Here is a 26,034-nt window from a genome sequence, read left to right as displayed (position 1 = left end):
ATTTTTTTTTTTAAATTTAAATGACTGTTCATAAGCTTTAGAGTCTATTTTTGTAAAACATAGATTCTCCCAAATAAATTCAATAAATAAAGGACTTAGCCACTGAGTCAAGGAAGCAGAACGAACTCCAGTTTGTAACCTTCACCAGGACGGGAGGAGACCCAGCCCGTTTCAACTCTGACTGCCGTCATCTAGGATACAGAGGGGACGCGTGGCTTCTTGACCCCGGCAGGTCCAGGCACTGTCTCTCTGGTCAGTGGCTCTCTGCATGTCATTGGATCAGGCTGGAGCTGTAGCTGAACCCGTAACTGCTGGATCTGGACAGCGGCTGCTGAGTCTCGTCTCCCTGTTCCGAGGTGTAGCTGGGGAAAGTCTGTGCCCGAGACATCTTGGCGGAGCCAAACCCATGACCTAGCAAGAAAGACAAGAGAGCCCGGCTCAGAAATGAGGCAGAAACACTCGACATTCCCACTGGCAGTGACGGAGAGGGCCACTTCTCCACAGCCTCACCAGCGTCTGTCGTTTGCTGCCCTGTTGAACTTGGCTATTGTTGCTGGGGTATCAAATTTCTATTATGTTTCAATTTTAGGGAAAAAAACCCCAACAACCAAACCCCAAAATTCACCCTAAAACCAACAGAAAAAATGTCTCCAAAGAAGGGGTTTCTAAATAAAGATGCTGGAAGCCACTGTCTTCCCTTTCATTCTCACTGTCAGCAAACAAAAGCAAATCATACACTGTTTTCAAACCTCAGTGCACCAGCAAACTACACTCTCCCCTAAGCAGTAACCATCAGTTTGCAGGAAGAAGTCTTCAGATTGATTCACTGCCCCAGCTTCTATGAGCAGTGGGTTGCCAGCACCAGAATCCACTTCATGTTAGCAGAAATCACAAACTTGCACTGTCTTTTTTAGGCAAAAAAGTGTACATTCTGTACTTTTACCAACCATGCAATTCTTCTGCAAGTTATTTTCTTAAGTTTGTTCTACCAATCCCCACGTTATATGCGAGGGTTCCTTATTTAAGTTGGTGCATTATTTGCAAAAAAATATAGTATAGTCACTTACATGGTGCAAGACAGGCCTTTCTTATCAGTGACACTTAAAGAATACAGCTCTGGGGTCTTAGGGTAAAGAGCTATGTTGCAAACTCAAACACATGTTCAAATCCAGCAGCTGCTCTGCAGGAGAAAGACAGCCTATCTCCTCCCCGTGCGACTCACTCACTGTCTCTGAAAGCCTGTCGGAGGGTCAGCTATTAATTGCTTCTGACATGATTATGTGCCGTCGAGTTGTTTGCGACTCATAGCGACCCTATGTACAACAGCCTTAAACTCTGCTCTGTCCTGTGCCAATCGCACTGTCTCTGACACACCCATCCCGATTACCCCAGTCACCGAATCAATCCACCTCATAGAGGGCCTTCCCCTCCTGCGCTGTGATGTCCCTGTCCAAGGAATGGTCTCTCTTTACAACATGTCCATAGTATGTTAGATGGAGCCTCAGAATCCTTGCCTTCAAGGAGCTGCTCGGTTTGACCCTTTCCAAGATGAATCTGTTTGTTTTCCTAGCAGTCCATGGTACCCTCAATACTCTTCTCCAGCACCACAGCTTAAAGGCATCAATTCTCCTTCTGTCCTCCTTGGTCATTGTCCAACTCTCTGATGCATAACAAGTGATAGCAAAGACCACAGCCTGTATCAGACACACCTTAGTCTCCAGGCTCATAACAAACTGTGGCTGACTCTGAGAAGAATAGGAATCCCAGAACACTTGATCGTGCTAATGCGAAACCTATACTTGGACCAGGAGGCAGTTGTCAGAACAGAGCAAGGGAACACTGCATGGTTCAAAATTGGGAAGAGCATACGCCAGGGATGTGTGCTATCTCCATACCTTTTCAACCTGTTTGCAGAACAGATTATCCAGGAGGCTGGGCTCTATGAGGAGAAATGTGGGGATAAGATTGGTGGAAGATCTATCAACAATCTGTGTCATGCAGATAACACAACCCTGCTTGCTGAAACTGAGGAGGACCTGAAGCACTTGCTGCAGAGGGTCAAGGACTGCAGCCTACAATATAGACTGAGGCTCAATGTCAAGAAGACGAAGATTCTCACCACTGGACCAATTGGCAGCATCAGGATGGATGACAAAGAGATTGAGATTGTTCACAGCTTTAGCTTGCTTGGCTCCACAGTCAACACTCTTGGCACCAGTAGCCAGGAAATTAAAAGGCGTATTGCCATGGGAAAGTCTGCTGTAAGGGACCTCTCAAAAGTACTGAAGAGCAATGGTATCTCTCTGGAGACTAAGGTGCATCTGATACAAGCCATGGTCTTTGCAATCACTTGTTACGCATCAGAGTTGCTATCACAACAACAACATGTGCAGGGAAAAATTCTGGTTGTTTTTTTTTTCTGTTTAGATGCACTACTGTGTTGAGAAATCCTGCTTCATACCATCATAACACGGTGGTGTCAGAATACTAACAACATACAGAGAACAGTACAGAGGCTCAGACTTCAGGGAATTTTATAATTGTCTTTGCATTCTCTCCACGACACCCTTTTAAAGCCAGGAGTATAGCTGCTCCTTACACACTGACATGCTAAGGTCTTTATGTGCAAATCCACATTACGGAGGGTGAGTATTTCATACCTCCCAGGTTACATAATTATATAATTGCCAAACCATATCATTTCGTAATTACCATACCCTGGGACTCACCATCCAGCCAAGCCAACACACAAGTATCCCTGTCACCGCCAATATTACTCTTGCCTCACATTTCAACGCTGGTTATTGCCAGACAGATGTAGTTAATATGCAAAATAGTCAGACGGCCGGTGCTTTCTGATTGTTGTAAATGTGACATGTCAGATAGGCAGACAGCTGAGAAGTGAGGAAGGGGAGAGCCTGCACCTGAGAATGACTACTCTCTAATGGTGGGGTCTGGAGGGGTCTGGTAGGGTCTGGAGGGGTCTGGTGGGGTCTGGAGGGGTCTGGTGGGATCGTGGCATCTGGAGGGGTCTGGAGGGGTCTGGCGGGGTGTGGTGGAGGGACACTGAAACCACGCTCACAGGCTCTGCTCTGTCAGGGTTTCTAGCTGAGAGAGAGCTTACGTTTGGTTTGACTTAGAGCACTAGCTTTCCTGGCAGGGAATCTCCAGCAGACACTCTGTGGACAGAGACTCTTCCACCTTTCCACACTCCTGAGATGAGGCTGTCTTTGCTAGGTTGTAGCTCACCGCTGGTTTTGTTCTCATGTTGTGTGTTAGACAGAAAGATTTGAGAGAGAGAGGAGGAGAAGCTGGTCCCAGGTAACAAACAGGCCTTTACTGAGTAGAGCTGGTGGTGGTGGTGGTGGTGGGGGGGAGCTAGTGACGCAGGCGGAGATCAGAGCGGGCTGCAGGCAGACAAGGGCCATTTCCTTTTACAGAGGCTGTTAAGGAGGTTTAGAGGGTGGTAGTTTGCTCAGGAATTTGGGGCCAGGGGTCCTGTCAGGCTGTGATGAGGCCCAGGTCCTATCAGGATATGGTCAGGCCTTATCAGGACATCAGGCTTCCTTAAGGAATGTCAGGCCTGGGGGAACCAGACGTTCTTGCTCCGGATGGCACCGCAGGTGCTTGTGCAGGGTCTGAAGCTTGATATCAAGGTGGGAAATTAAAATGAATTGAACAGTAAGAGGCTGATTTAAACTGACTGACCAGTGGCCACTGGGTTGATACTGACTCCTGGTGACCTGCAGAACTGGGCTGCTCAGGGTCTCCAGTGAGCTGGGCTTCAGATGGAGACCACCGGGCTTTCCTTCCAAGACGTTTCTGGGTGGACCCCAACCTGCAGCCTTTTGGTCACCCACACGGAGCTAACGGTTGTCCCGCCCACAGACTCGAGTCGGAAGACCCTCATCTGTGGGTCCCTTTGCTACACACAGCCTTGTGTTCCGCTCTCAGGGAATGACGATTTTTAAGCGTGTCAGGTTCCTTAATAGCAAATTCAGGAGGATAGCAATTGGCCGGGCGAAGTATCTACGGAAGCAGGGAAAGACTCCAGGAAGACAGTGGTGCAGGATGGGGAGATCCGGCCTTGGGGTGTTCACAGCTGCGCGGCCACCATCAGGAGCCAAGGAAACGGAGGCTGCAAGGAGCTGGTGCTGTCTGAGGGGAAACAACAGGCCTCGGCAGAGCCTGTCAGAGCCCACACGCAGCTGACCCACAGCTACCTGCCCCTCTGTGCGGTCCTACAGAGTCGTGAGTGCAAAGCCCAGCTCTGCCAAACCTTTAAAGCCTCGTTCTCCTGGATGTGGAGAACATACTTCTCCCAGGTGTTCTGAAGAGGAAACAAAACAGCTCAGAGGCAGACTCCAGGCGTGGCCGAAAGCCCACAAATGCCATCAAGTCACCACTGACTCCCAGCGGGCCTCTGGGGCTGGATAAAGTGCCCTGCAGGGTTTCCAAGGCTGTAAATCTTTGTGGGAAGGACCCCTCATCATCCTCCGGAAGAGCAGAGGAAGGCCCAAACCACCAACCTTCGGGTTAGCAGAGGAGCGCTTACGCACTGCGCCACCAAAGCTTGGTTTCTGGCATGGTGAACCAAAATCTCACTGCAGAGGCAGCTCCAAGCCGCGTGACGCACCACCAGGTTTTGAAGCTGTAAATCCTGATGAAAGGAACTGTCCAGGCTTCTTGCTTAGAGCAGCTTGCGGATTCGAACTGCCAAGCATTTGGTTAGCAGCTGGGGACATACTATGCACTCCCCCACCAGGGCTCTTTTAGGGCTGAGTAAGAGCCTGGGAAATGCTAGTCTCTCTCTTCCTTCCTTCCTTCCTTCCTTCCTTCCTTCCTTCCTTCCTTCCTTCCTTCCTTCCTTCCTTCTTCCCTCCCTTGCTTTTCTTGATGGGTCCAGAGAGCTTTCACATTCATTTCCTGCACTTCTCCTTTGGGTGCTACCTCACTCCAATGTGTTGTAAACAATATTTTCCTTCAAGGTCAAAATCAGTCTTTGTCTCCTCTAAGAATAACTCTTAGTCTGATTGGAAGATAAATTATGATTTTTCTTGCTGCAACCATTTCTTTGCAGGAAACTCACAAATGAAGCTATGTATTCCTTATCACAAAAATAAAACACCTCCAAAGGACTGTGCACTGGGAGATTCTGAAAGCTCCCCAGGAGAACAAAAGAGAGAGATAATGAAGCACTTCCTCCTACTTTACTTTGAATTATGCCTTTAGGCACTGTTGATGCAAACAAAAAACCAGAACAAAAGCAACTCTGTGACTTAAATATAAAAGTTGGCGGAGCAGACCCTGTTCACCATAAATCGGTTCTGAGAAGCTGACTACAACTTACAGGGATCCCCTGTGGGTTGGAACAGAACTCCGCTCCAAAGGGTTTTCTGAGGTGGAATTTTCACAATTAGATCACCACGCATTTCTTCTGCGTTATATCTGAGTGGACCTGAACTTGAATGTTTTGGTTAGCAGTGAGTGTGTTAGCCATTTGTACAACTGCAGACTTCATTATGCAGGTATTCTAAATGCTCCACCCTCTTCTTCCCAAGCACCTTGATTCTTTCCCCCCTTGTGTATCTGAGTCTGCAGTGCAGCTTCTTGCCACTAGGCCTCCAGAGCTCCCTCCCAAGCACCCTTGAAGCTGGAGGGTGACTATCTACCTTGGGAACATGCGTGGTGCTTCACAGTAAGAGTAACAGGTGCTGTTGATGGTTATGAGTCTATCTCTCAAGTCCTCTTGAATTTTGCCTTCATGGTGGACAGTGTTTGGTGGAGCTCCCCGATTAAAACAAGCTTGGAAGCAGGAGAGGCATCTGCTTCTGAAATAGTTTGCCTCTGAAATAGCTTGCCTCAGGAAACTCTATGAATTTGGAGCAAGGATGAAAGTTATACAAGTGTTCAGGTCTTTCGTGCATGGGGTCAATATGAGTGGTCTACGACTTGATGGCACTTAACAAAAACAACAACAACTCTGTTGTAAGGGGCTCTAGTGGACTCGTCCCTAGAGATCTGTCCTCTCAACTCAAAGGCCTGGCCTGTCGAGGACGTCAAATCTTCCAGACACTCGCTGGGAGAAAGACGAGAAGAGTCCTTCTGTGTGATCTACAGCTTCAGAAACCTGCTGGAGAGTGATCTTCGAGTCACTTCTGACCCGACAGCAATTGTGGAAGACGCTATTGTAAATGCACTTATGTCAGAGAAGATGCTGTCCCCTCCTACAAGCAGTTAAAATTCACAATCCAGAAAAAACCCGCACCGTCTTTCTCTGGTTGTTTCGGGTGCACTAGGAAGTGAACCTTCCTGCCTCCTCCTGCCCCACCGCCCTTGCTTCTGAATCCATGCTTCTACATCAATTCCATGAAGGAAGAAAGATATCTGGTACATTTTCAGAGACTGTCAAGGTCTGCATTATTCTAACTGTTATATGTCTTCTCCTCAATTGTTGTTGGTTTGTTATGTGCCATCGAGTTGCTCGTGACTCATAGTGGCCCTATGTACAATTATGGATGTAAAAAAAAGAATATAACAATGAAGAAGCCATGATAACCTTCCAGACATCCTGCTGCATGAGAAGAGTCAAGTATCACAGATAAAGTGGGAAACATCCAGCATATTAGAATGCAAGTCAGGTTCAAGGACAACACAACTGAGTCAGTAAGTAATAAAGATTATTGAACTCAATTTCAAAGGAAAGTGATTTCAAAGCCAGTGTTTCAAAACCACTGTTCACAGATTATTTATTCCACGTAGACTTGATGCTATCTTGTAAATATTAAAACCAAACCCAACCCACATCAACCCATATACACTTATTCTACATGTGAAAAAACAACGAGCATTTAAATAGCTGCCACTCTGTTAAGTAACCAAGCAGAGGCCAGATCTAAGGCTCAGGATACCGGGGGCCTGCTAGGATGTCACACCCTACCAACACTCAACAAATACCCAGGACCAAACTGTGGAAGATGGATGCAGAAGCCCACACACTGCACCACACAAGGCGTGACACTGATGTGAATTATGAATTTTAGCTAATCATCTTGCATCAGAACTCCTTTATTATTATTTCTTTTTAATTGCAGAAATGTACCACAGGAATTTAGGATAAAAGAACCAGTATAAAGACAGAGCAGAAACTGTGTAAATATGTATCTCTTTTCTTTTGCACAATTTCTCTGTAAACATAAAATTACTCTGAAAAAATAAAGTGCATTTAAAAGGAAAAAGAAGAAACCAAAAGGAAAAAGAAACTCCTGTAGCAGCTCACTCCTGTGTGACAAGAAGCGTGGAATCCACCGAGAGCTACGCTCACCTCACACATTGCCTTGCACATTACTGAGCCTCAACACACATTTGCTGAATGAAATGAATGTAATCGTTTGAACTGGTCCCTGCTCTTGGAGAAATGGTAATTCTTTTAAAATAAAAATTTAAATTAAAAATCAAAGGTTAAATGTGATTTCTTCAAATGAAGCTACTGTTATAAACAGGAGAAGGCAGAGTGCTTATTTTTAGATTTACTTGATTGCACCGAACTGATCAACTGTTCCAATTTAAAAGATTTTTTTTAACATGAACAGATGCAAGGAAATGAGTGCAACAATGGTTTATGCTGTGAGGGTTTCTGGGAGACATTTCTCATGGGTCTGTGCAACCACTGCAGAGGCCTGGCCTGCCTTTGTTCAAGGTCATCTGTAGAGCAGACAGCTGGGAAGGTGGGAATATTACCTCCCTCCTTTCAGACTGAGGGAACCTCCTTTATTATCCAATAAAGTAAAGGACAGACGTCTGGTTGGATTACAGCCTGTTATAGAGTAATGGGGCTCTGTGAGCTTGGGGTTCTTTTCCTATAACATAACTCACACTGTGTGCGTGGCACCTGGCTCCAGTGTGATGGCCCCGTGTGAGCAGGACCACAGGAAGCTGTCAGCCCTGGATGGATGGCCTCCCTCTGGCCAGGGTCGCTGCAGGGCGTAGGAAGTGTCCTTTGCCTCTGACTCAAGCGTCCTGTGTCTTGGGCCAGTGTCCTCCGGCAGGCCTGCTGGTTCAGCTGCACGCAGAGTAAAAGCTCAGATCTTTAGCAATTCTCGTCAAAATCAATCCATATAGCATTTTTAAATGATTCACACGTGAAGGATTGTTGGCTTTAGGTGTGATCGCTGGTTCCTACTCTGAGTGGCCCTCTGTACTGTAGAAGGGGACACTGGTCAGTGCGGGGCCAGCTTCACCTTCACAGCTGTGCTTGATGCTGCAGTCCCTGTACCTGTCCACCTCCAGGACGGTCTCCTGTCTCCCTCCTTCCAGTTGACTCTGCCTGGTGACACGGTAGAGTTCAAAGCATGTGGAGCAAAGGCTACTCACCCTTGTTTCCAAGGAGCATTCTAGCTGTATTTTTTCTGCTACAGGTTTGTTCCTTCCGCTGTCAGTCCATGGTATAGACCCACCAGTGCAGGTTTTCTTCTACTTTCTTCACCGTCCACCTTTCTCAGGTATTTGAGAGGAGTGACATGAAGTGCACCTCATTCTTTTCAGTGACACATCGGGTCTTTTACTCACTTTACAGAATCTCAGGAGTGGAGGTGGCCTGTGCAATGCCGTTTTGGATTTCTTGACTGTTGCTTCTTCAGGTGTTGATTGTGATTCCAAAGAAGTGAAATCCTTGAGAACATCAATCTTATTTCCATTTAGCATGACTAACTGTAATGTCTTCAAGATTTTTTTTTATTTTATATTTACTTATTGTTAAGACTTTGTTGAGCTACACTGAGATTCTTCCTCATGTGAAATAGATGATGTTATTTTCAAGTAAAAAGAAAACAATAATTGGCAAGTGGCTCCTTTTCAGTCAAATGCATAGGGTTGATAACAATCAAATCTTATTTTCAAGAAAGATATTTCTGTCACCTGAGAAGAGTTGTTTAGATTACTTCCTATAGGGTATATAGTTTTTGTTCACTGATTTTGTTTTGATGGGGAGAACTTACTCTCAGATGATTTTTTAATAAAATAATAGCATACTCTTAACCTAAATATGAAAGATATTCCAGAGAGTTCATTTCATTTTTAACAGAGAAGAAAGGAAAAAAAAAACACCCCAAACACATTTGAAGGCAAATACAAAGCAGAGAAAATAAATGATCCCTGCGGTTTGGAACGAAGCTTTCGTCCAAATGGGGCCCTGGTTGGGATGTGGGGAGCATGCTTTAATTCTGAATGCAGAAAATTGCTGTCAAAGATTTGCTCTGCCTTCAAATTGTGCTCAGAGACTATGGGCACTCCACAATAGGGTGATTTTAAAGATACAAAATAAAAAGATTACAGAGTAAATAGCTTACAAGCTCTGATGGTTAACATTCAGAGGATATTCATGAGTGAATACATCTCTTATCAGAATTCTTTTGTTAAGAGAATTTCATTTTGTTCCCAGTAGCAGGCAGAAGAACAGTACAGGAAATCTAACACCATGTACTAGAACACCCTGGTCGTGGGCATCAGCCCCGGGATGTGCACAGAATTTCTACCAGCCTTGGAAGTGCAGGTCCCATGAAAAGAATGATGGCTGTGATTTTACTGCTCGCTCCCTGGTCACACCAGGGACCTATGACCTTCTGGCCACGATGTGGCCCTGGTTTTCACGTGATACCTGGTTGCTAGTTACAGTGGGAAAGGATGCTTATATGCTATAGCATCTTTGGACAAGTCACCTGGGTTGGACTATCGTCCACAGTTAGCAAGTGAAGCTGTCTAGGTGTTGCTCTACAGATATTCTGTAACCGTACGTGTTGTTAGGTGCTGTCTCGTCAGCTCTAACTCACAGGTAAAGTTATGAACAACAGGTTGGACTCTTGCCCTGTCCTGTGCCACTCTGAGCATCTCTAACATGCACATACTAATTGCTGCCGTCATTGTGTCAATCTGTCTCATTGAGGGTCTCTCCCTCTCTCTCAATGACCCATGTTGTTAGGAAGCACTTTCCTTAGAAAGCGGGATCATGCTTGGACAGGTGGAGGGGTGGCAAAGGAGAGGAAGACCCTCAGTGAGATGAACTGACACAGTGCTGTTAACGGTGGCTCAAGGATGTCGGAGGTGATGAGAAGGCACAAACCAGGGAAGGGGTCAGATCTGTGTTCAAAGGGTTGCAAGAAGTCGTCCTGGTCTCAGTGGCACCCAACAAGCAACTGCTACTTCTCCAAGAATGATGTCTTTTCCCCAAGGACTGGTGCTTTGTTTCAACGTGCCCAATCCACGTGAGATGACGTCTCACTGTCCCTGCCTCTAAGGAGCACACTGGCTGCGTTTCCTTCAAGAGAGATTTGTGTGTTCTTGTGGAAGTTTATGGGATATCCACGACTCATCGCCAACATCGTAATTCAAGGTATCAATTCTCCTTCGGTCTTCCTTGTTCACTATTCAACTTTCTCATGCATATGAAGGAAATGAAAATGTGGAGACTTGGGTCAGGCACACCTTAGTCTCTAAACGGAAGTCCTTGTTCTTTATCACTTGTAAGGAGTCCTTGACAGCAGATAGCAATTGTGATTATAATCCACGATTAGAGGGGGCAATCCTAGATTGTGTGGGTGGTCTGATTCAATCCATTGAAAACCCCAAGAGTAGCACTCAGGCTTCTCTGGGGAAGAAGGGATTCTACTTGAGGATGCAGCTGCAGCCAGTGCCCTGTGTCCAGCTGGCCCTTCCCAGCAGCCAGCCATGCAGACAGCAGACTTGCCAAACTTCCTCCTCATGACTGTGCAGACCAAGGTATCACACGACATCTCTTAATACCTAAGGACACTGACCATGCTGTTCAAATTGAACCCAGCAGGACAGGTGCCTTAACAGTCTAGTCCATCACACTGCATCCTCCTCCTCCTCGAGCCGTGTCAGGAGGCATGAGAAACACAACAGCACTGGTACAAGTGCAAGTCGTCAGGTCAGCTGGACTCACGGTGCCATCCCGTATGCTAAGCAGAGCCCCGCCATGCCGTGTTCAAGGCTCTGGCCTTTCCGAAGCAGATCACCAAGCCTGTCTCCTAAAGTGCTGCATCTAGGTTTGAACTGCCAACCTTTTGGTTTATAATCAACTGTTTAATCCTTTGTGCCACTTAGGGTATCATAGAAGGTACAAAAATCATCATCATCAATAACAACAACCCCAGTCCCAGGGCACAGGAACACTCCTGGTCTTGGGGGAATCTTGAGAGGAGAATGGTTTCAAGGCTGTCAAGATCTCTGCAGAGAAGGGTGTGGATGGGGATGTGTCGTTTTACCTTGACGACTTTTTCTGAGCTGCTCAGTTCCTGAAGACTGAGAATTCAGATGTTGGAGGCTTTTTCAGCTTAACATGCTTTTGCTTCAGTCTGAATGAAAAAAAATCTCACCGTTGAATTAAGAGCAATGAGAGAGTTTCCTGTGGTGTCAAAGGCAGGAGTGGGCTGGCAGCTCAAAGCCACTCAGTTTTAGGACCAAGACCCTGAAGGTCACTGAGCCAAAGGACCACTTTCGCCATTGCCTTTCTCTCTCCTTAATTTCAAAGAACTTTCTCCACTAAAAAGATGTGAAATGCACATCTGTAATGAGCAATAAATTGTCCTGATCTCTGATGAATAGGTTATTTAATACTAAATACTGTTTGAAATGCTGCTGAAATTCTGTAAGATGGGTTGTAGACAAAGAGACAACAGGAGGGACTCTCTCCTTGGAAAACAAAGCCTACCTCAAAGAATCTCTGTATTCTCTGTTCTCTGAAACGTTTGACCTGCACGTTCCATGGGCGGCAGGTCTGCTCTGTCCTATCACCACCGTGAGTAGGAGGCGATTCTATGTCAGCCGATTTTGGGACTGGAAGCTTGTTGAAACCGTGAGTTATTATTTCTCTCATCATCACAGAGTTGGAACTCCTCACAGCTGACCCTCTGCTGGGTTTCTGAGGCTGTAAATCTCATGGAGGAGATGCCCTAGATGCTGGTGGATTCAAATCATCAGAGAGGAACAGACTTTGGGATAGCAGCTCAGCTCCATGTGGACTATGCCACTATTGACACAGGCAAAGAGGAAGGCACCAAACTCTGCTTTACGCAAAGGAACTGTCGATGGAGAACGTGTCCCCTGTGGAGTTTCTCCTAGTTCTTGCTACTAGACCAGGTAGTTGTGATTCTTGAGAGAAATTATTTTTAAAAATCTTGCCGGGAGACCTTGATTTGATCATGTTTCTCCCTATGTTTCCTTTGCTGTGATGCCAGTGGTTGGAAAGAACTCCAGCAGCTCCAGTCCCAACTCAGTGACCCTCCAAGGCAGGGCAGAGTGTAGCTACCCACTGGGCTTCCCAGCTTTACGGGGTTCAGCCATCAGCTGGGTCTTTCACGGAAGGAGCAGTTACTGGGAACCCCCATTCCCACCCATCGACGGTTAGCAGTCAAGCACTTCATGCCTGGGCAACCTGACTCCTTATTTTTTAAAACAGGAGATCCTACAACAACAATGTCTATTATTTCATGGGTCAGGATTAAGAAAAAGTATATCAGTGCATATAGATTATCAGGGTGGCTGGGCTCTATGACGAGAAATGTGGCATCAGGATTGGAGGAAGATTCATCAACAATCTGCATTATGCAGATGACACAACCCTGCTTGCTGAAACTGAGGAAGACCTGAAGTGCTTGCTGCAGAAGGTCAAGGACCACAGTCTTCAATACAGATTGAGGCTCAATTTCAAGAAAACAATAATTTTAACCACTGGGCCACTTGGAAGCATCATGATAGATGGTGAAGAGATTGAGCTTGTTTACAGCTTTAGTTTGCTTGGATCCACAACCAACACTTGTGGCACCAGCAGCCAGGAAATTAAAAAACGTATTGCAATGGGAAAGTCTGCTGTTAGGGACCTCTCAAAGTACTGAGGAGCAATGATGCCACCCTGGAGACTAAGGTGCACCTGATATAGGCCATGCTTTTTGCAATCACATGCTATGCATCAGAGTGCTGAACAATGAGTAGGGAGGATAGAAGGAACATTGACGCCTTTGAGCTGTGGTGTTGGAGAAGAGTATTGAATATACCATGGACTGCAAAGAAAACACACAGATTCAACCTGGAGAGAGTTAAACCAGGCTGTTCCTTAGAGGCAAGGATTCTGAAGCTTCATCTGACATACTTTGGGCATGCTGCAAGGAGGGACCAGTCCTTGGAGAGGGATGTCATGCTTGGGAGGGTGGAAGGACAGGGCAGGAGAGAAAACCCTCAATAAGATGAGTTGATTCGGTGACTTGAGTACTCGGGGAAACGGTCAGAGACAGCGAGATTGGCCCAGGATAGAGCAGGGTTTAAGGCTGTTGTCGCTATGAGTCACAAGCGACTTGATGGTACATAACAACAACAACATATTAGTGCACACGAATGTCCCTTGCCCCATTCCTGGTCCACAAATACCAGCTGTTCACACATCTTACCCTGGAGGAAGACACCCCAAAATAACAAATCTGACCTTTCCGGCCAGCAAATCCCAAGCCTTCATGACAAATCTAATCTAGGCTGCATAATTCCCTGACCTGCTCGTCAGGAACTCCGTCCACTCATAGTGATATGTGTGGTCACAACTTCCATTATGCACAGTTCCTATTATGTGGAAGAACCAATTACACAGAGATATAAAAGGGCAACTAGTGTTGGCAGAGAGAAATGCTGGAGCAGCTGCTGCCGTCTCAGTGTCCAGTGGATCGAGGAGCCTGGACACCAGAGCTGGCCACGCAGCAGCCTTTTATAGCAGGATTTCGCTTCTTCCGTCCTGCTGATTAAGCCCACTGGGAATGGGCAGCCTCCCTATGGATTCATGAGTCTGTTTCGTGTCTGAAAAAATATCAGTTGTTACGCGATGCGCACAGATGCTTGAGTTCTTTCTTAAATGGCCATTAACATTAATCCATTTGGCTATATTCCTCTTCTTTTCAAAGCACAGTGGTTTATTTTTGGATAATGTGCCCATATTCAGAGACGCTATGATTTTCATAAATTCTCGAGGATAGAAAATGGTAGGATAGACAAGCACAATAGGATAAACTTGCAACTGTGAAGATAATTGTCCATGATATTGTTCATCAATAAAAACCAGAAAAAGAGACCAAATCAATTGTAACTAATATTAAGAAGCACCAAATTACAGATGTATTACATATATATTTAAATTATACATGTATATATGTTATGTTACATATTTATGTAAATTAGACATGTGACTATATAGGGGAAAATTTCTAATTACATATGTAAAAAGGCATTTTTACGTAAATCACATGTATAGATATATATTCAAGTATATATTTATGCAAATTACACAGAATTTGATATAAATATGCAAGCCCTTCAAATTATAGATATTAAATAACATATTTATGTAAATTACTTACGTATAAATATGCATATAGGGTCATAAATGAGGTATATATGTAGATACAGATTACCCTTTTGCTGATCACAAGCAGTAAAATACCAGAAATTTCACATGGTTCCACTTAAAATACAGTAAAGACAATCAGGAGTACCACGGATTGCCGGGTCTCTCACGTCGCTTTGCTTTGAACCTCGTGGTTCTGGTCTGTGAACACTCGGAGTGTCGCCGGACAGAAACACGTGGCACATGCACTCTCAGCCCTGCAGAGCCCTCACACCTTAGCTCTGCCCCAGTTTACCACAGCAAATATCTCTACACTGAAGACACTGACGAGTTTCTGGTCCTACGAGCGTCCAGTTGGTGCAGGAGCAAAGCAAGGACATTGAAAGCAAGAAGAGGGGAGCTCTGGTGGCCTAGTGGCAAGGAGCTGCAACTACAATCCCACAGGCACACGGTTCGAATCCACCAGATGCTCTGCCGGGAAAAGGAGGAACAATCTCCTCCTGTACCAGTCAGATCTGATTTGACGGTACACACACACACACACACACACACACACACACACTTTATTTATTAAAAAAAAAGAAAGAAAGCAAGAAGAAGGGGGTTCCCCTCTCCCCCTTGGGCCTCAGCCCTCAGCTCTCCACCTGCAGCTCTTGAACCAGATGGCAATCTCTGACACTCTCAGCTGTGACCTCCACATTTCTTCCGTTCCTTCTTCCTGCTGGTGCCATCATCTCACTGTTGACCCACAGTGACCCCATCCAACACAGCAGAACTGCCCGGAGCCCGAGCGTGGTCTGCTCTGCAGTCACTATGGAACTGGCCTTTCTCGCACACAGCAGCTGGGTGGGTTTGAACTGCCCACCATTAGGTTAGCAGAGGAGTGCTTAACTGTTGGAACCACCAGGGCTCCGTCCTTTGATCCTCATAAGTCTTTTACTCTCTTTAACCTTGGCCTTGTCCTTTCCAGAGCCCCGTCAGTGACTTGCTGCCAAGTGCGATGAGCTCAGGCCCTTAAAGAGGCCCAGGTAAGGCCTGCCCACTGGGTGTCACTGTCCAGTGAGGCCAGGCTTGACCAAGTGATTGCAGAACAGCTCGATGAGGAAGGCCATCTTCCTCTTCGCTGATTCACTCTCCTTTCACCCCATGTCTGTGAGTATTATGCCTTTTATCTGGCAGTTCTTAATTTCTAAAACTGCTGAGAAATGGCTTTTTGGGGAGATTTACTCTTTTATTTTATTATTAATGTATCTTTTTTTTTACAGCATATTCTTTCCATTTAATTTTCCTCCATTCATTCATTGTTGCATATTTTCCTCCCTGCCCAGCCCCTTTCCCAGTTCATTTTTCTCTTTGGAAAAAACCTTCTTTCATTATTATACAATCGCCCCCTTCCAAATAACTCAGCCAATATAAGTAACAGTGGGTAATTTTCAGAATCAGGAAGAATAGAGGCTTGGCTTGGTCTTGCTACATTCTGGTATCTTCCAGAACTGGAGGAGGTGAGGTGGAGCTGCCTAGAATTCACATTTGCAATAGAATCACACAAAATCCCACTGTTTCTGACTCATAGGAAACGCACAGGACAGAGCAGACCTTCCCCATAGGTTTTCCAGGGTGGTAAGCCTTAAAGGAAGCAGACTACAAAATTGTTCTCCTATGGGGTGGACGGTGGGCTCAAACCACTAAACTCCTGGTTTACCAGCCCAACACTTAACTCATACCACCACCAGGGTTCCCTGTGATTCTTGTTAAACATAGATGTCTGCATTCCCTTCCTATAATTGCTAAACCTCAACTCACAACATCACCAGGGTTCCCAGTCAGTCCTGCAAAACACAGACGCCTGCATTCCCCTCCTATAATTTCTGATTGTGAAAGGGCTCTAATATGCGGCTTGAGAATGGGCATCACTAACAAGGTCTCATGTGACGCAGATGCTGCTGAGGTGAGACCACACCTGGGAAGCTACTGGCTCAGAACGTCTCTAAATCCTCCAACACTTAGTATTTCAGTTAATGGCAAGTAAGCCAAGATAACGATGGTGCTTTGCACATTTAACCAAGAATACTTAAGATAGAACACGCCTCTCATATCCACCAGAACGGCACAAAATTTGTGTGGCTCTAACACAGATTTCATTTTGATCTGAATACATATATGGTGAGCTGGACTGACTATTGTGGACATTTCAGAAATGTGTGGGCATAAAAGTGAACTTGGTACATGACACCATTCCTGAAAGGGTGTGCCTTCTAAGGATGTTAGATGATACCCTGTCCAGGGCTGAGAGCGTACCCAGCCAACCTTGTAAACTATTGATCTTTCAGACTAATGGTAACAGGACTAGAGTGACTGATGAATGGGATTTGTACTATAATTCTGGTTTAAAATAAAAAAAAATTCCATCCAAATGCCTTTGTTTGGGCCATCCAGCTTCTATTTAGTGCAGGAGCTGCAAAACTTATATTTCTTATCCAATATCCAGTTAGGTTCATAAGCTACAAAGGAAATAATCCTATTTCCTGCTTAATAAATACAGGGTAGGCTCATTAATTATAGTGAGATTAATGTGGCATTTAGTGCAGGCACTAAAACACGTCGAGTCCTTGACCTTTTACATTATTGAAAGTTGGAAAGGGATAAAATTTTAACACGAAGCACAGACCCAAAAATAGAAGCGGCAGGCTCCTGGAAATGTGTATATTTATATTCAGCGGGCTTCCCATTAGAGTTTAAGGGCAGCAAAACCATTCCAGAAAACATATAGAGAGCTAATTTTCTAAATTGTCAATCTGGTTGCTATCCCTTATTAAACCAGCTCTAACAGAATGGTCACTTCCCTCTCGGTGTCTTCTGCCAGGAGAGAGGAGTGGAAAGGAGTCTGATCAGAAAGACATTTAAATGGGCACTGGACACTCCAGGGTCAAAGTCGGAATTGCACACAAGAAAGTTTAAAGAGAAACAATCATGGAAAGGAAACATACTATCTTTTATCTTTTAAGTAGCAATTATAGCTCTGGTGGCTCAATGGACAAGGCATTTCTCCGCCAATCCAAAGGCAGGCACATTGAATCCACCAACCACTCTGAGGGAGGAAGATCAATCTCCTCGCCGGCAGTTTCGAGCACCTCAAAACCTGCTGGAGTGTCAGCTCTGAGGCTACCTTGAGGGTGTACAGAACCACGACTCACGACAGAGAGCCAGAGAAGTTTCACTTCAAAAAATAAGCATTGCCAGTGGTGGGGTGGGGGGGGGGATGGGGTGGGCTCGGGGATTATTTTAATATCTTTTTCTTAGAATACTCAACTGAAAGTTCATTGGAAAAGAAACAATTCAAATTATGTGTCTTAATAGTTTATTTGTGTTTGTACCCCAAAATATTTTCATTCATCCTGCAAGTGATTTTTTAAAGCATCAAGGTAACGTTCATTGCAATTACTTCCAAGCTGATAATTTCAAATATCTACATGTCATTTTCACAAAGATAACTCACAACTTCCTCATTTGTTTGCCAACTAGTCCCTCCTTCTAGGAGGTATTTTTAAATTTTATTTTATTATTGTTTGAGTGTGTACCATCAAATTGGATCTGACAGGTACAGGAGGAGATTGCCCCTCCTTCTCCAGCAGAGCAACTGGTAGATTTGAACCGCGAGCCTTTGGGATTGCAGTGCAGCTTCTTGCCTCTAGGCCACCAGAGCTCCCTAGGGTTGCATTTATCAAAATAGCTCTGGGAGGAGGAAGTAGTTGACAAAAAAACATAGGAGGTGTGTGCTATTAGTGTAAAATACTATATTTGCACTCCCCTGCCTGCCCTCCCTCCCCCTCTCCCTCTCTCATTGGCTTAATGCCAGCTGTGCAAGTCCCACAAATGGTGTCTCTGTGGGATCCACCACCATGCCCACAGAAGAAAGCTGGACAATCGCCTCCTATGTGATTTGTAGCTTCTGAAAACACGCTGGAGGGTTAGCTATGAGTTGGATCCAAACCTGACAGTACTTGACCATGACAACAACAGCAGCACAACATGTGTGTGTTTTTCTTTTGCTTTTCCAAGTGTAGGTAAGAGATTTCTGCACTGTGTTATGGTCTTATATGCTCCAGGAGGGGAATAGGGAGCTATAGGGGCAGAGTCACTCAAAATCCTGGCGACTCTGCAGGTGGGAATGTGTATCTCAGAAAGCACCTCATCGGTACTAATTTGCGTGCATATTTCATGGCTAGTCTTATCTTTGGAGCACTGGGCCTCCTTGTTCACTTGAGATGCGCTCAGTGACCTTCAGAACTGTCCTCAGGGCCTCGTCCTCCCACCTGCACCCACTAGGAAAGGAAATAATGAGGAAATAAAGCACCTGTCAGCAAAGTCAATGAAGAACCATAAAGTGAGCATGAAGTGTCGCCCTCAGAAAAATCCCTTCTTGGGTGATGAGTTTTACAACGCTGCTCTTGGCTTTGCGCAAAGATAAACTCTAAGCGCTGGAACTGTGTCTCCTTAAGGTGTCAAAGGTGCCCTGACTTATGATGATACTTCGCCACGAGGATCATTAAACCAGCGAGCTTCAGTTCTCCCCATCACCGGCCTCATTATGGTGCAGAAACGCTGCTGAGGCAAACCTGCTGTGAAGGGCTGCCCTGGCTCCACAGGTTCGGGACTCCACCCAGCTGCCTGAGAAGACATCCATCGGCACTCTCCACCCTCTGCTGAATTCCTCCAGGCTTTGTTTCCAACCAGCCCCATGATGGGCTCTGGTCGGAGTGGGTGGCTTGTGTGGGGCTCCGAAGTCAATGGCCAGTCAGGTCAGTAGGCTACCAACACTGGAGCACAAGCACACATCTTAGTATTTTAAAAAACAATGTAAATGTCTCCGAGGAAGCTTCTGAGTAATGCATGTGTGTACGTACATACAATGGGAGTGCTCACACCAGGGAGGGGCTCAGCCTTGGGAAGGAACAGAGGACACAGGGCACTGGTCCAAGGACAGAGCTCCGAAGATGACAAGGGAGAGGATGAGGGGTGAAGGCACACAGGCACCCAGAGATGGTGGGAGGAGCGATGATAGCATTTGGGAACTATAATCAACATCACAAAGCAAAATAGGAGCGGCTGAATGGGATTCCAAAATGCTCTGGAAGTATTCACTCAAAGAGTAAGAAAAAGTTTGAAAAACAAAAAGGTAATTTGCTGAGAGGGTTATGGCTTAACTCTGGCCATGAGTTCAAGACAGGAAAATGCCACCATAGCAATATAAAAATAACCCTTGCTCCAAAGTGTTTACAGACATATGCATTAATAACAATTCCGTAACTCTAATTTTGCCACATTTCAACTTGTTGTGGTTGTGTTGTGTCGTCTAGCTGGCATTGACTCACAGCAGGCCCTCCAGCAGGTCTTCAGAGGCAATATCCTCAGGGTGGTTGATTGCCTGTCTTCTAGAGCAGCTGGTGGATTCGAACTGTGTGCCTGTGGGTTAGCAGTTCAGCTCCTTACCACCAGGCCACGAGAGCTTCACAAGTGAAAAATGAGTTGGAGGACTCAGAGATGCTTATTGCTTTATCAGGACGCGATCTCTCTCTGACAGCTCTCTGTTCTTCAAGCTGGAGTCAGAGGTAATCACTCCATGATGACGTATGCATTTTTATTACTGGCTACGTAAGCTCCAGCATCCCACATCAAGTACACCGAAGAATTAGACCGCTCATCAATATAGTGAAGTGGAAACTCCCTAAGCCTCCCCAGCCTAAGACTGACCCCTTTTCTCTGAGCAGCCGACTTTCAGGGGGACCCTGCCCCCACCTGCCCACCACAGCCTGACTGGCCTCACGTCCTAGCATCTCAGTGAAAGCAAGTGTGCGGAGCCCCATCTGAACCTCCTACCTTATTCACAGGGCAAGGTCAAGACAATGAACTGAGTTACTGCCCTGGATGGAGTCCCTCGGGACCCAAAGCACCCCTGATTCATGGGGTTTCCAAGGCCACTGGGGCATACAAACCCTCTTTATCCTTCAGAGTGGTGGGGGCCCCAAGTTCCCCTTCTCTTAGCAGTTGAAGGTCCTACATGAAGTGGAAGAAGGGTACACTTTATGTAATTGAACCCAAAGTGCTCTCCGTCTTTCTGTAATCTTCTTCAGGGTGCTTCACATCTGCTTCTTTCATAAGCCTTTGCTACTTCTTGCTCTTGCCTCTGGAATGTCCTTCTTCAGTTTATCAGGGTGACCAGAGTCCCCAGTGCCGGGAGGCATCCTGCCTGCCTGATGCGTTTTTAGTCAGTCCTCTGGCTTCTGACAATTTATCTCCATCAACGCATGCAGCTGAAGGAGGGTTCATTCCTCCCGCCCTCCGTTCTATGTAATTGTTGGGAATCTAAAATCAATAACTCTAATTTTGCTGGGAATTCTGATATTAGCAAAGGAGAAAGCCAAATTTTTTTTATTATGACTGTCAAATGTCCAAGGAAATCCTACATTTTCATTTGAACATTTACTTTGACACTCGCCAATTAGTTAATGATGTAATAAAATGCCATGAGAAAGTGTTAAATGAAAATGAAGACTTTATGATTAAAAATATATAAAATATAAAACCCACTAAAAGCTTAATAATGAACTTTATGTCTGCTCTTTTTTTATAATTTAAAATAAACACGCACACATACAAAGCCATTTCCACATAGTCAATTTTGACTCAAAGTGAGCCCACAGCACAGGGTGAACTGCCTTTGGGGTTTCCAAGGCTGTAAATGTTGATGGACGCAGACTGCCTCATCTTTCTCTCCTGGAGCTATGGGGGGGGGCTCGAACTGCTGACCTTCTAGTCAGCATTTGGGTGCTTACTCTCTATGCCATCATGTTGCTGTTGTTATGTGCCGTTGAGTCAGACTGACTCATAGCCAACCTTCCTGTGAGTTTTCAGAGGCTGTAAATCACACAGGAGCCTGCCCATCTTTCTCTCATGGAGCAGCTAGTGGATTCGAACTTGTTGCCTTTGGGTCGGCAGGACAATTCCTTAAGCCATAGAGAATATATATTGAATGTTTCTATGTGCCTAGCACCTTACATATTCTGCATATCCCCTTTTCCTATAACCCTTGAGGTAGGGAGTTTTATTTGAAATAAAATTTATTGCAGGGAAATAAAACATTAGCCATTTTCAACCATGTATTTTCACATGTACAATTCAGGGACATTGATCACATTCACCTCACTTTGCAACCATCCCTGCCTTCTACGTCCCATTGTTCTCACCTCCTATGTCCCATGCTCTCACCTCCTATGTTCTAGTGCTCTCACCTTCTATGTTCTGTGTTCTCACCTCCTATGTGTGTCCTATTCTCACCTCCTACGTCCCATGTTCTCACCTCCTACGTCCCGTGTTCTCACCTCCTATGTTCCATGTTCTCACCTTCTATGTTCCATGTTCTCACCTCCTATGTGTGTCCCTATTCTCACTACCTTAACAGGAACTCAGTGTTTCCCTGCTCCACCGTCCCACCTCTAGTAACCAGCACGTGCTTGTCTGAGTATGTAATGGAATCACACAGTATTTGCCCCTTGGGTTTGCCTTATTTCACATGGCATGATGCTCTCAAAGTTCAACCATGTCTAGTTCATGAATTTCATTTCTCTTTCTAGGATGCTATTTCTCCTTACAATTGAACAGTGTCACAGATTAAATGGGGTCCCTCTCTTATACCCCCAAAGCCTGTATGTGATAATATAATGTGGGAACTAGGTGAAATCCCACTGTGGAGGGAAGCTGCCCTGCGGTGTGGTCTGTCGGCTTTTTCGATTCCAGTGCTGCCCTGGAGTCGGCAGCACAACGCCTTACCCACCAGGCAAGCAGAGCACCAGCTACTCCGGGGGAGAAAGATGAGCCGTCTCCTCCTCTAGGATTTACTGCCCCAGAAATCCACCTGGAGGGTCAGCACCAAACAGCAACAGCAACAACAGCAACTACTCAAAGGCCCATAGCTCCCCCTAGCAATTCCTCCTCCAGACAAAGATGGACAATCTCTTCAGCTACAATTTACAGCCTCAGAAACCCCCTGGAGGATAAGACTAAGTCAGTTTCACTTCAAGGACAATGGGTTTTTGAGACATCAGCGCTACTTGTTAAAACACATATTTACAATAGCTGAGATTTAGCTGTGTCTAAGTCTTATATCCTCTCACCTAAAATTCTATTAAAGCTTCCTTGGTTTTTAACTTGAAGCAGAGAAAATAAAACAGCAAACTAACCAAACAGTGCAGTTAGGTGCCCAGGTGGGGAGATGGCACACAGGGGGACTTTAAGTGAAGGTGTAGGGAAGGGATTGAAGTAAATAAAGAAGAGAAGCTGGAGGGACACAGCCCTCCTTCAACACAGAGGACGAAGAGGGGAGAAGGTCAGGGGACACACAGCCTAATGGTAGGGTGCCTTTGTTTGGTTTGGTAGCCCAGACACCAGGGAGTGTTAAATGGAGAGAAGGGGGTCACACAGGCTGCAGTGTGGAGGGCAGCTTGCAGAGCATCCTGGTGGAGGAAGCACCCAGGAAGACCAGCCACGCAGTGCTTTTAGCCCTCTGTCTAGCTCACCGATGTTTTCTGGCCTTGAAAAAGGAAATCTGTATTTATATATTTTTAAGGAAGACAGTTGTGAGGACAACAGAGGACAGTGGGAGTTAGTTCAACCAATTTCACTCCAGGCAGGCTGATGAGCACACCACTGAGACACTGTGGGTGACAGACGAGGACACGGCTGAGGTGCAAGAAGCCCAGGACAGGTGTTCAGGAATGAAAGCTCACGTCAAAGGTATGGTGCCAGTGAGTGAAAGAAAACCACCAAAAAAACCCCAAACGCGGGAACACCTTTACACTAAAGTGCCCATATTCTTGTGGGAGATGACCTTTATCAACTAAAAAAAGACAGACGCACAACAAAAAACTGGAAACACAGACTTGTCTCTTCTCCTGTTGCTTGTCCGGCAAGTGGGCATGTTGCCATAACTCACTGCAATAATTTTGTGAGCTCGAGTTAGCAAGCAGTAAGATAACAGTAATGGCCTTTTCTAGGGAGCTCTGGTGGCCAAATGGCAAGAAGCTGCACTGTCATCCCAAAGGCACGCGGTTCGAGGCCACCAGCCACTCGAGGGGAGAGGATGGACAATTGCCTCCTGTGTGATTAACTGTGTCTGAAAACCCACAGGAGGGTCAGCTGTGGGCTGGTTCCAACTCCACGGTCCACAACAACAATGTCCTTTTCTAGGGGCCTGTTTCTCCTGATAACATCCAAGGTGAGTAAGGGAGAGTCTCGCCATTTTTGTTTCTAAGGAGCTCTCTGGTTGCACCTCTCGCAAGACAGACAAATCTGTCCATTCCCCCAGTCCACGGGATATTCAATATTCTTGGTCAACACTATCAGTCAAAGATATCAGTTCTTTATGCCTCCGGAAACCCTATGAACTTTGGTAAATATCAACAGTTGTAGAGGGGCTTCAGGCCTTTTGTCCATAGGGTTGCTATGAGTTATGTTTGACTCGAAGACAATCAACAACAACAATTGATTCTTATTTCCTGCTTCATGTATGCATGACTGGCATGCAATTCCTTTTGATGTTCTTAGGTGTCCCTGAGCTGACTCTGACTCTTAGTGACCTTATGGTCAAAAAGTTTGTAAACTTGGCTGGCATTTCATTATCCTCACAATCACCTCAGAAAAAGACAATTATATAAAATACCTCGGATATGGACTGGACACACATTGTGTCCCATGCACTCTTCTAAGGTCTTCCTTGAAAATCAGACAAGTAGAAAGTATTAAAAACATTAAGTATTAACTCATCGAATACTCATACCCATATAAGAAAAGCCTCCATCTCATTTGATAGATGAAGAAACTAAAGTCCCAAGAATGGAAGGGAAGTGTGTATCTGAGATTACCGTGTTTGTCAACAGAAGATAGTGGTATGTTAGCAAGATCCTCTGCTCTTTAGCTCTGGGCTACATTCTTCCTCAGTCTTTTTGGGTTCTTGTTCATAAGTTAGTGGGAATGGACAGAGCTGGATGCTCTCTGTATTTCTTTTATGTTTTATTAGATAAATTTCACTGCAAAGTATATAAGCTTATTTTGTCTGTAAGAAAAATTTCAACAGTATGTTTGCTGAGTCAACAAAATCATTAAAGTCAAACATTTCAAAACTCATTTATCATGACCTTTGGAAAGACTATAGTATGGGGAAAAAGATATTTCATGAAGAAAAAAAAAACTACATCAAAGTATTAGTAATAAAAGTTACTAGGTTGTTGTTGTTATGTACCATTGAGTCACTTGCAACTCATAGTGACCCTATATGTACAAGAGGCCTAAATGCTGTTCTATCCTGTGCCAACCTTGCTGTCTCAAACACACTCATTCCCACCACCCCACTCACAGAATCGATCCATCTCACTGAGGGTCTTCCTCTCCTGCGCCGTCCCTCCACTCTCCCAAGCATGATGTCCTTCTCCAAGGACCAGTTCCTCCTTGCAACATGCCCAAAGTATGTCAGATGAAACTTCAGAATCCTTGACTCGAAGGAGCACTCCAGCTTCACCCTCTCCAGGACAAACCTGTTTGTTCTCCTAGCAATCCATGGTATATTCAACACTCTTCTCTTAACTGGATAGAGTTACCAGATTCTTGAGTTTGATTCAGAGAGTACAGATAAACTGATAGATACATGTGATACAAATCCGTCTATAGAAAGACTGAAGAAAACTTTTCAAAGATGATCTTGGTGAAGAATGTTGACTATATACATATCACAGACTACCAGAAGAAGGAACACATTTTTTTCTTGGAAGAAGTACAGCATGCTAAGAAAGCTCCTTAGAATTGAGGATGGTGAGATTTTGTCTAATAAAGTTTGGGCATATCCTCAGGTGGGCCCTGTCCCTGAGAAGGACATCATATCATGCTTGACAAAGTAGAAGATGGGTGAGAACTTCACTGAGATGTTATGACCAAGTGGCTGTAATGATGGGTTAAAAGATGCCAGGTGCTATGAGGATGGCATAGTACCGGACAGTGTCTTGTTCTGTTCTGCAGAGTGAGAAGTGATCTGACAGCACTTCACAACTCCACATGACCTGCATTAGCAAGGTGGATTGACACAATGACTGTGACAATGACCGCCAACACAGCTGAGAATGGGAGGATGGACAGTGCTTTGTTCTGTTGTAGGAAGATTCATTATTAGTCAAGTCACAATCTGCTTGACAGCACCGAACAATCTGCAGAAAGACAACTCAAGCTTCTCAGAGTGAATGATAATAAACAGTTAAGTAGATCGGTAGACTCATTCATTCATGATTTCTAAAATATCAAAATAAAAGTCCAGAAAGAGAAAATAGCCCCATGAACCCATCTCAAGAAATGATATATTCTGACAAAATAAAGCTTTTTTTAAAAAAAAAATCCCATGCCTAGACATGTATACAGATAAAGCACGCCGAATGAGTCATGTTTCATAATAATACTTCACATCTTTCCCAGAAACATAATGGGCAATTTCAAAAGCATAAGTAATATCTCAAAAGAGGAATGAAACATGGGCAAAATAAATGGAGAAATAATTTCACTTCTTTATTATAAGCAATTTGAAAATATAATGGGAC

General features: G+C 45.0%; 1 protein-coding gene across 1 annotated transcript in view; it reads right to left on the bottom strand.

Moving 5' to 3' along the window:
- Window positions 1–271: 271 nt before the first annotated feature.
- DOK6 (docking protein 6) overlaps window positions 272–26,034 on the bottom strand; it is a 297,299-nt gene continuing 271,536 nt past the window's right edge. Inside the window, exon 8 of the mRNA XM_006892744.1 lies at window positions 272–411. Coding sequence (XP_006892806.1) covers window positions 272–411 — 140 coding nt within the window. The remainder of the gene's footprint in view (window positions 412–26,034) is intronic.

Source organism: Elephantulus edwardii, unplaced genomic scaffold, assembly GCF_000299155.1.
Source record: "Elephantulus edwardii isolate Elephantulus edwardi_28Jun2011 unplaced genomic scaffold, EleEdw1.0 scaffold00118, whole genome shotgun sequence".
NCBI lineage: Eukaryota > Metazoa > Chordata > Mammalia > Macroscelidea > Macroscelididae > Elephantulus > Elephantulus edwardii.
Note: the sequence above shows the minus strand (reverse complement) of the source record. Positions and strands in the feature narration are given on the sequence as shown.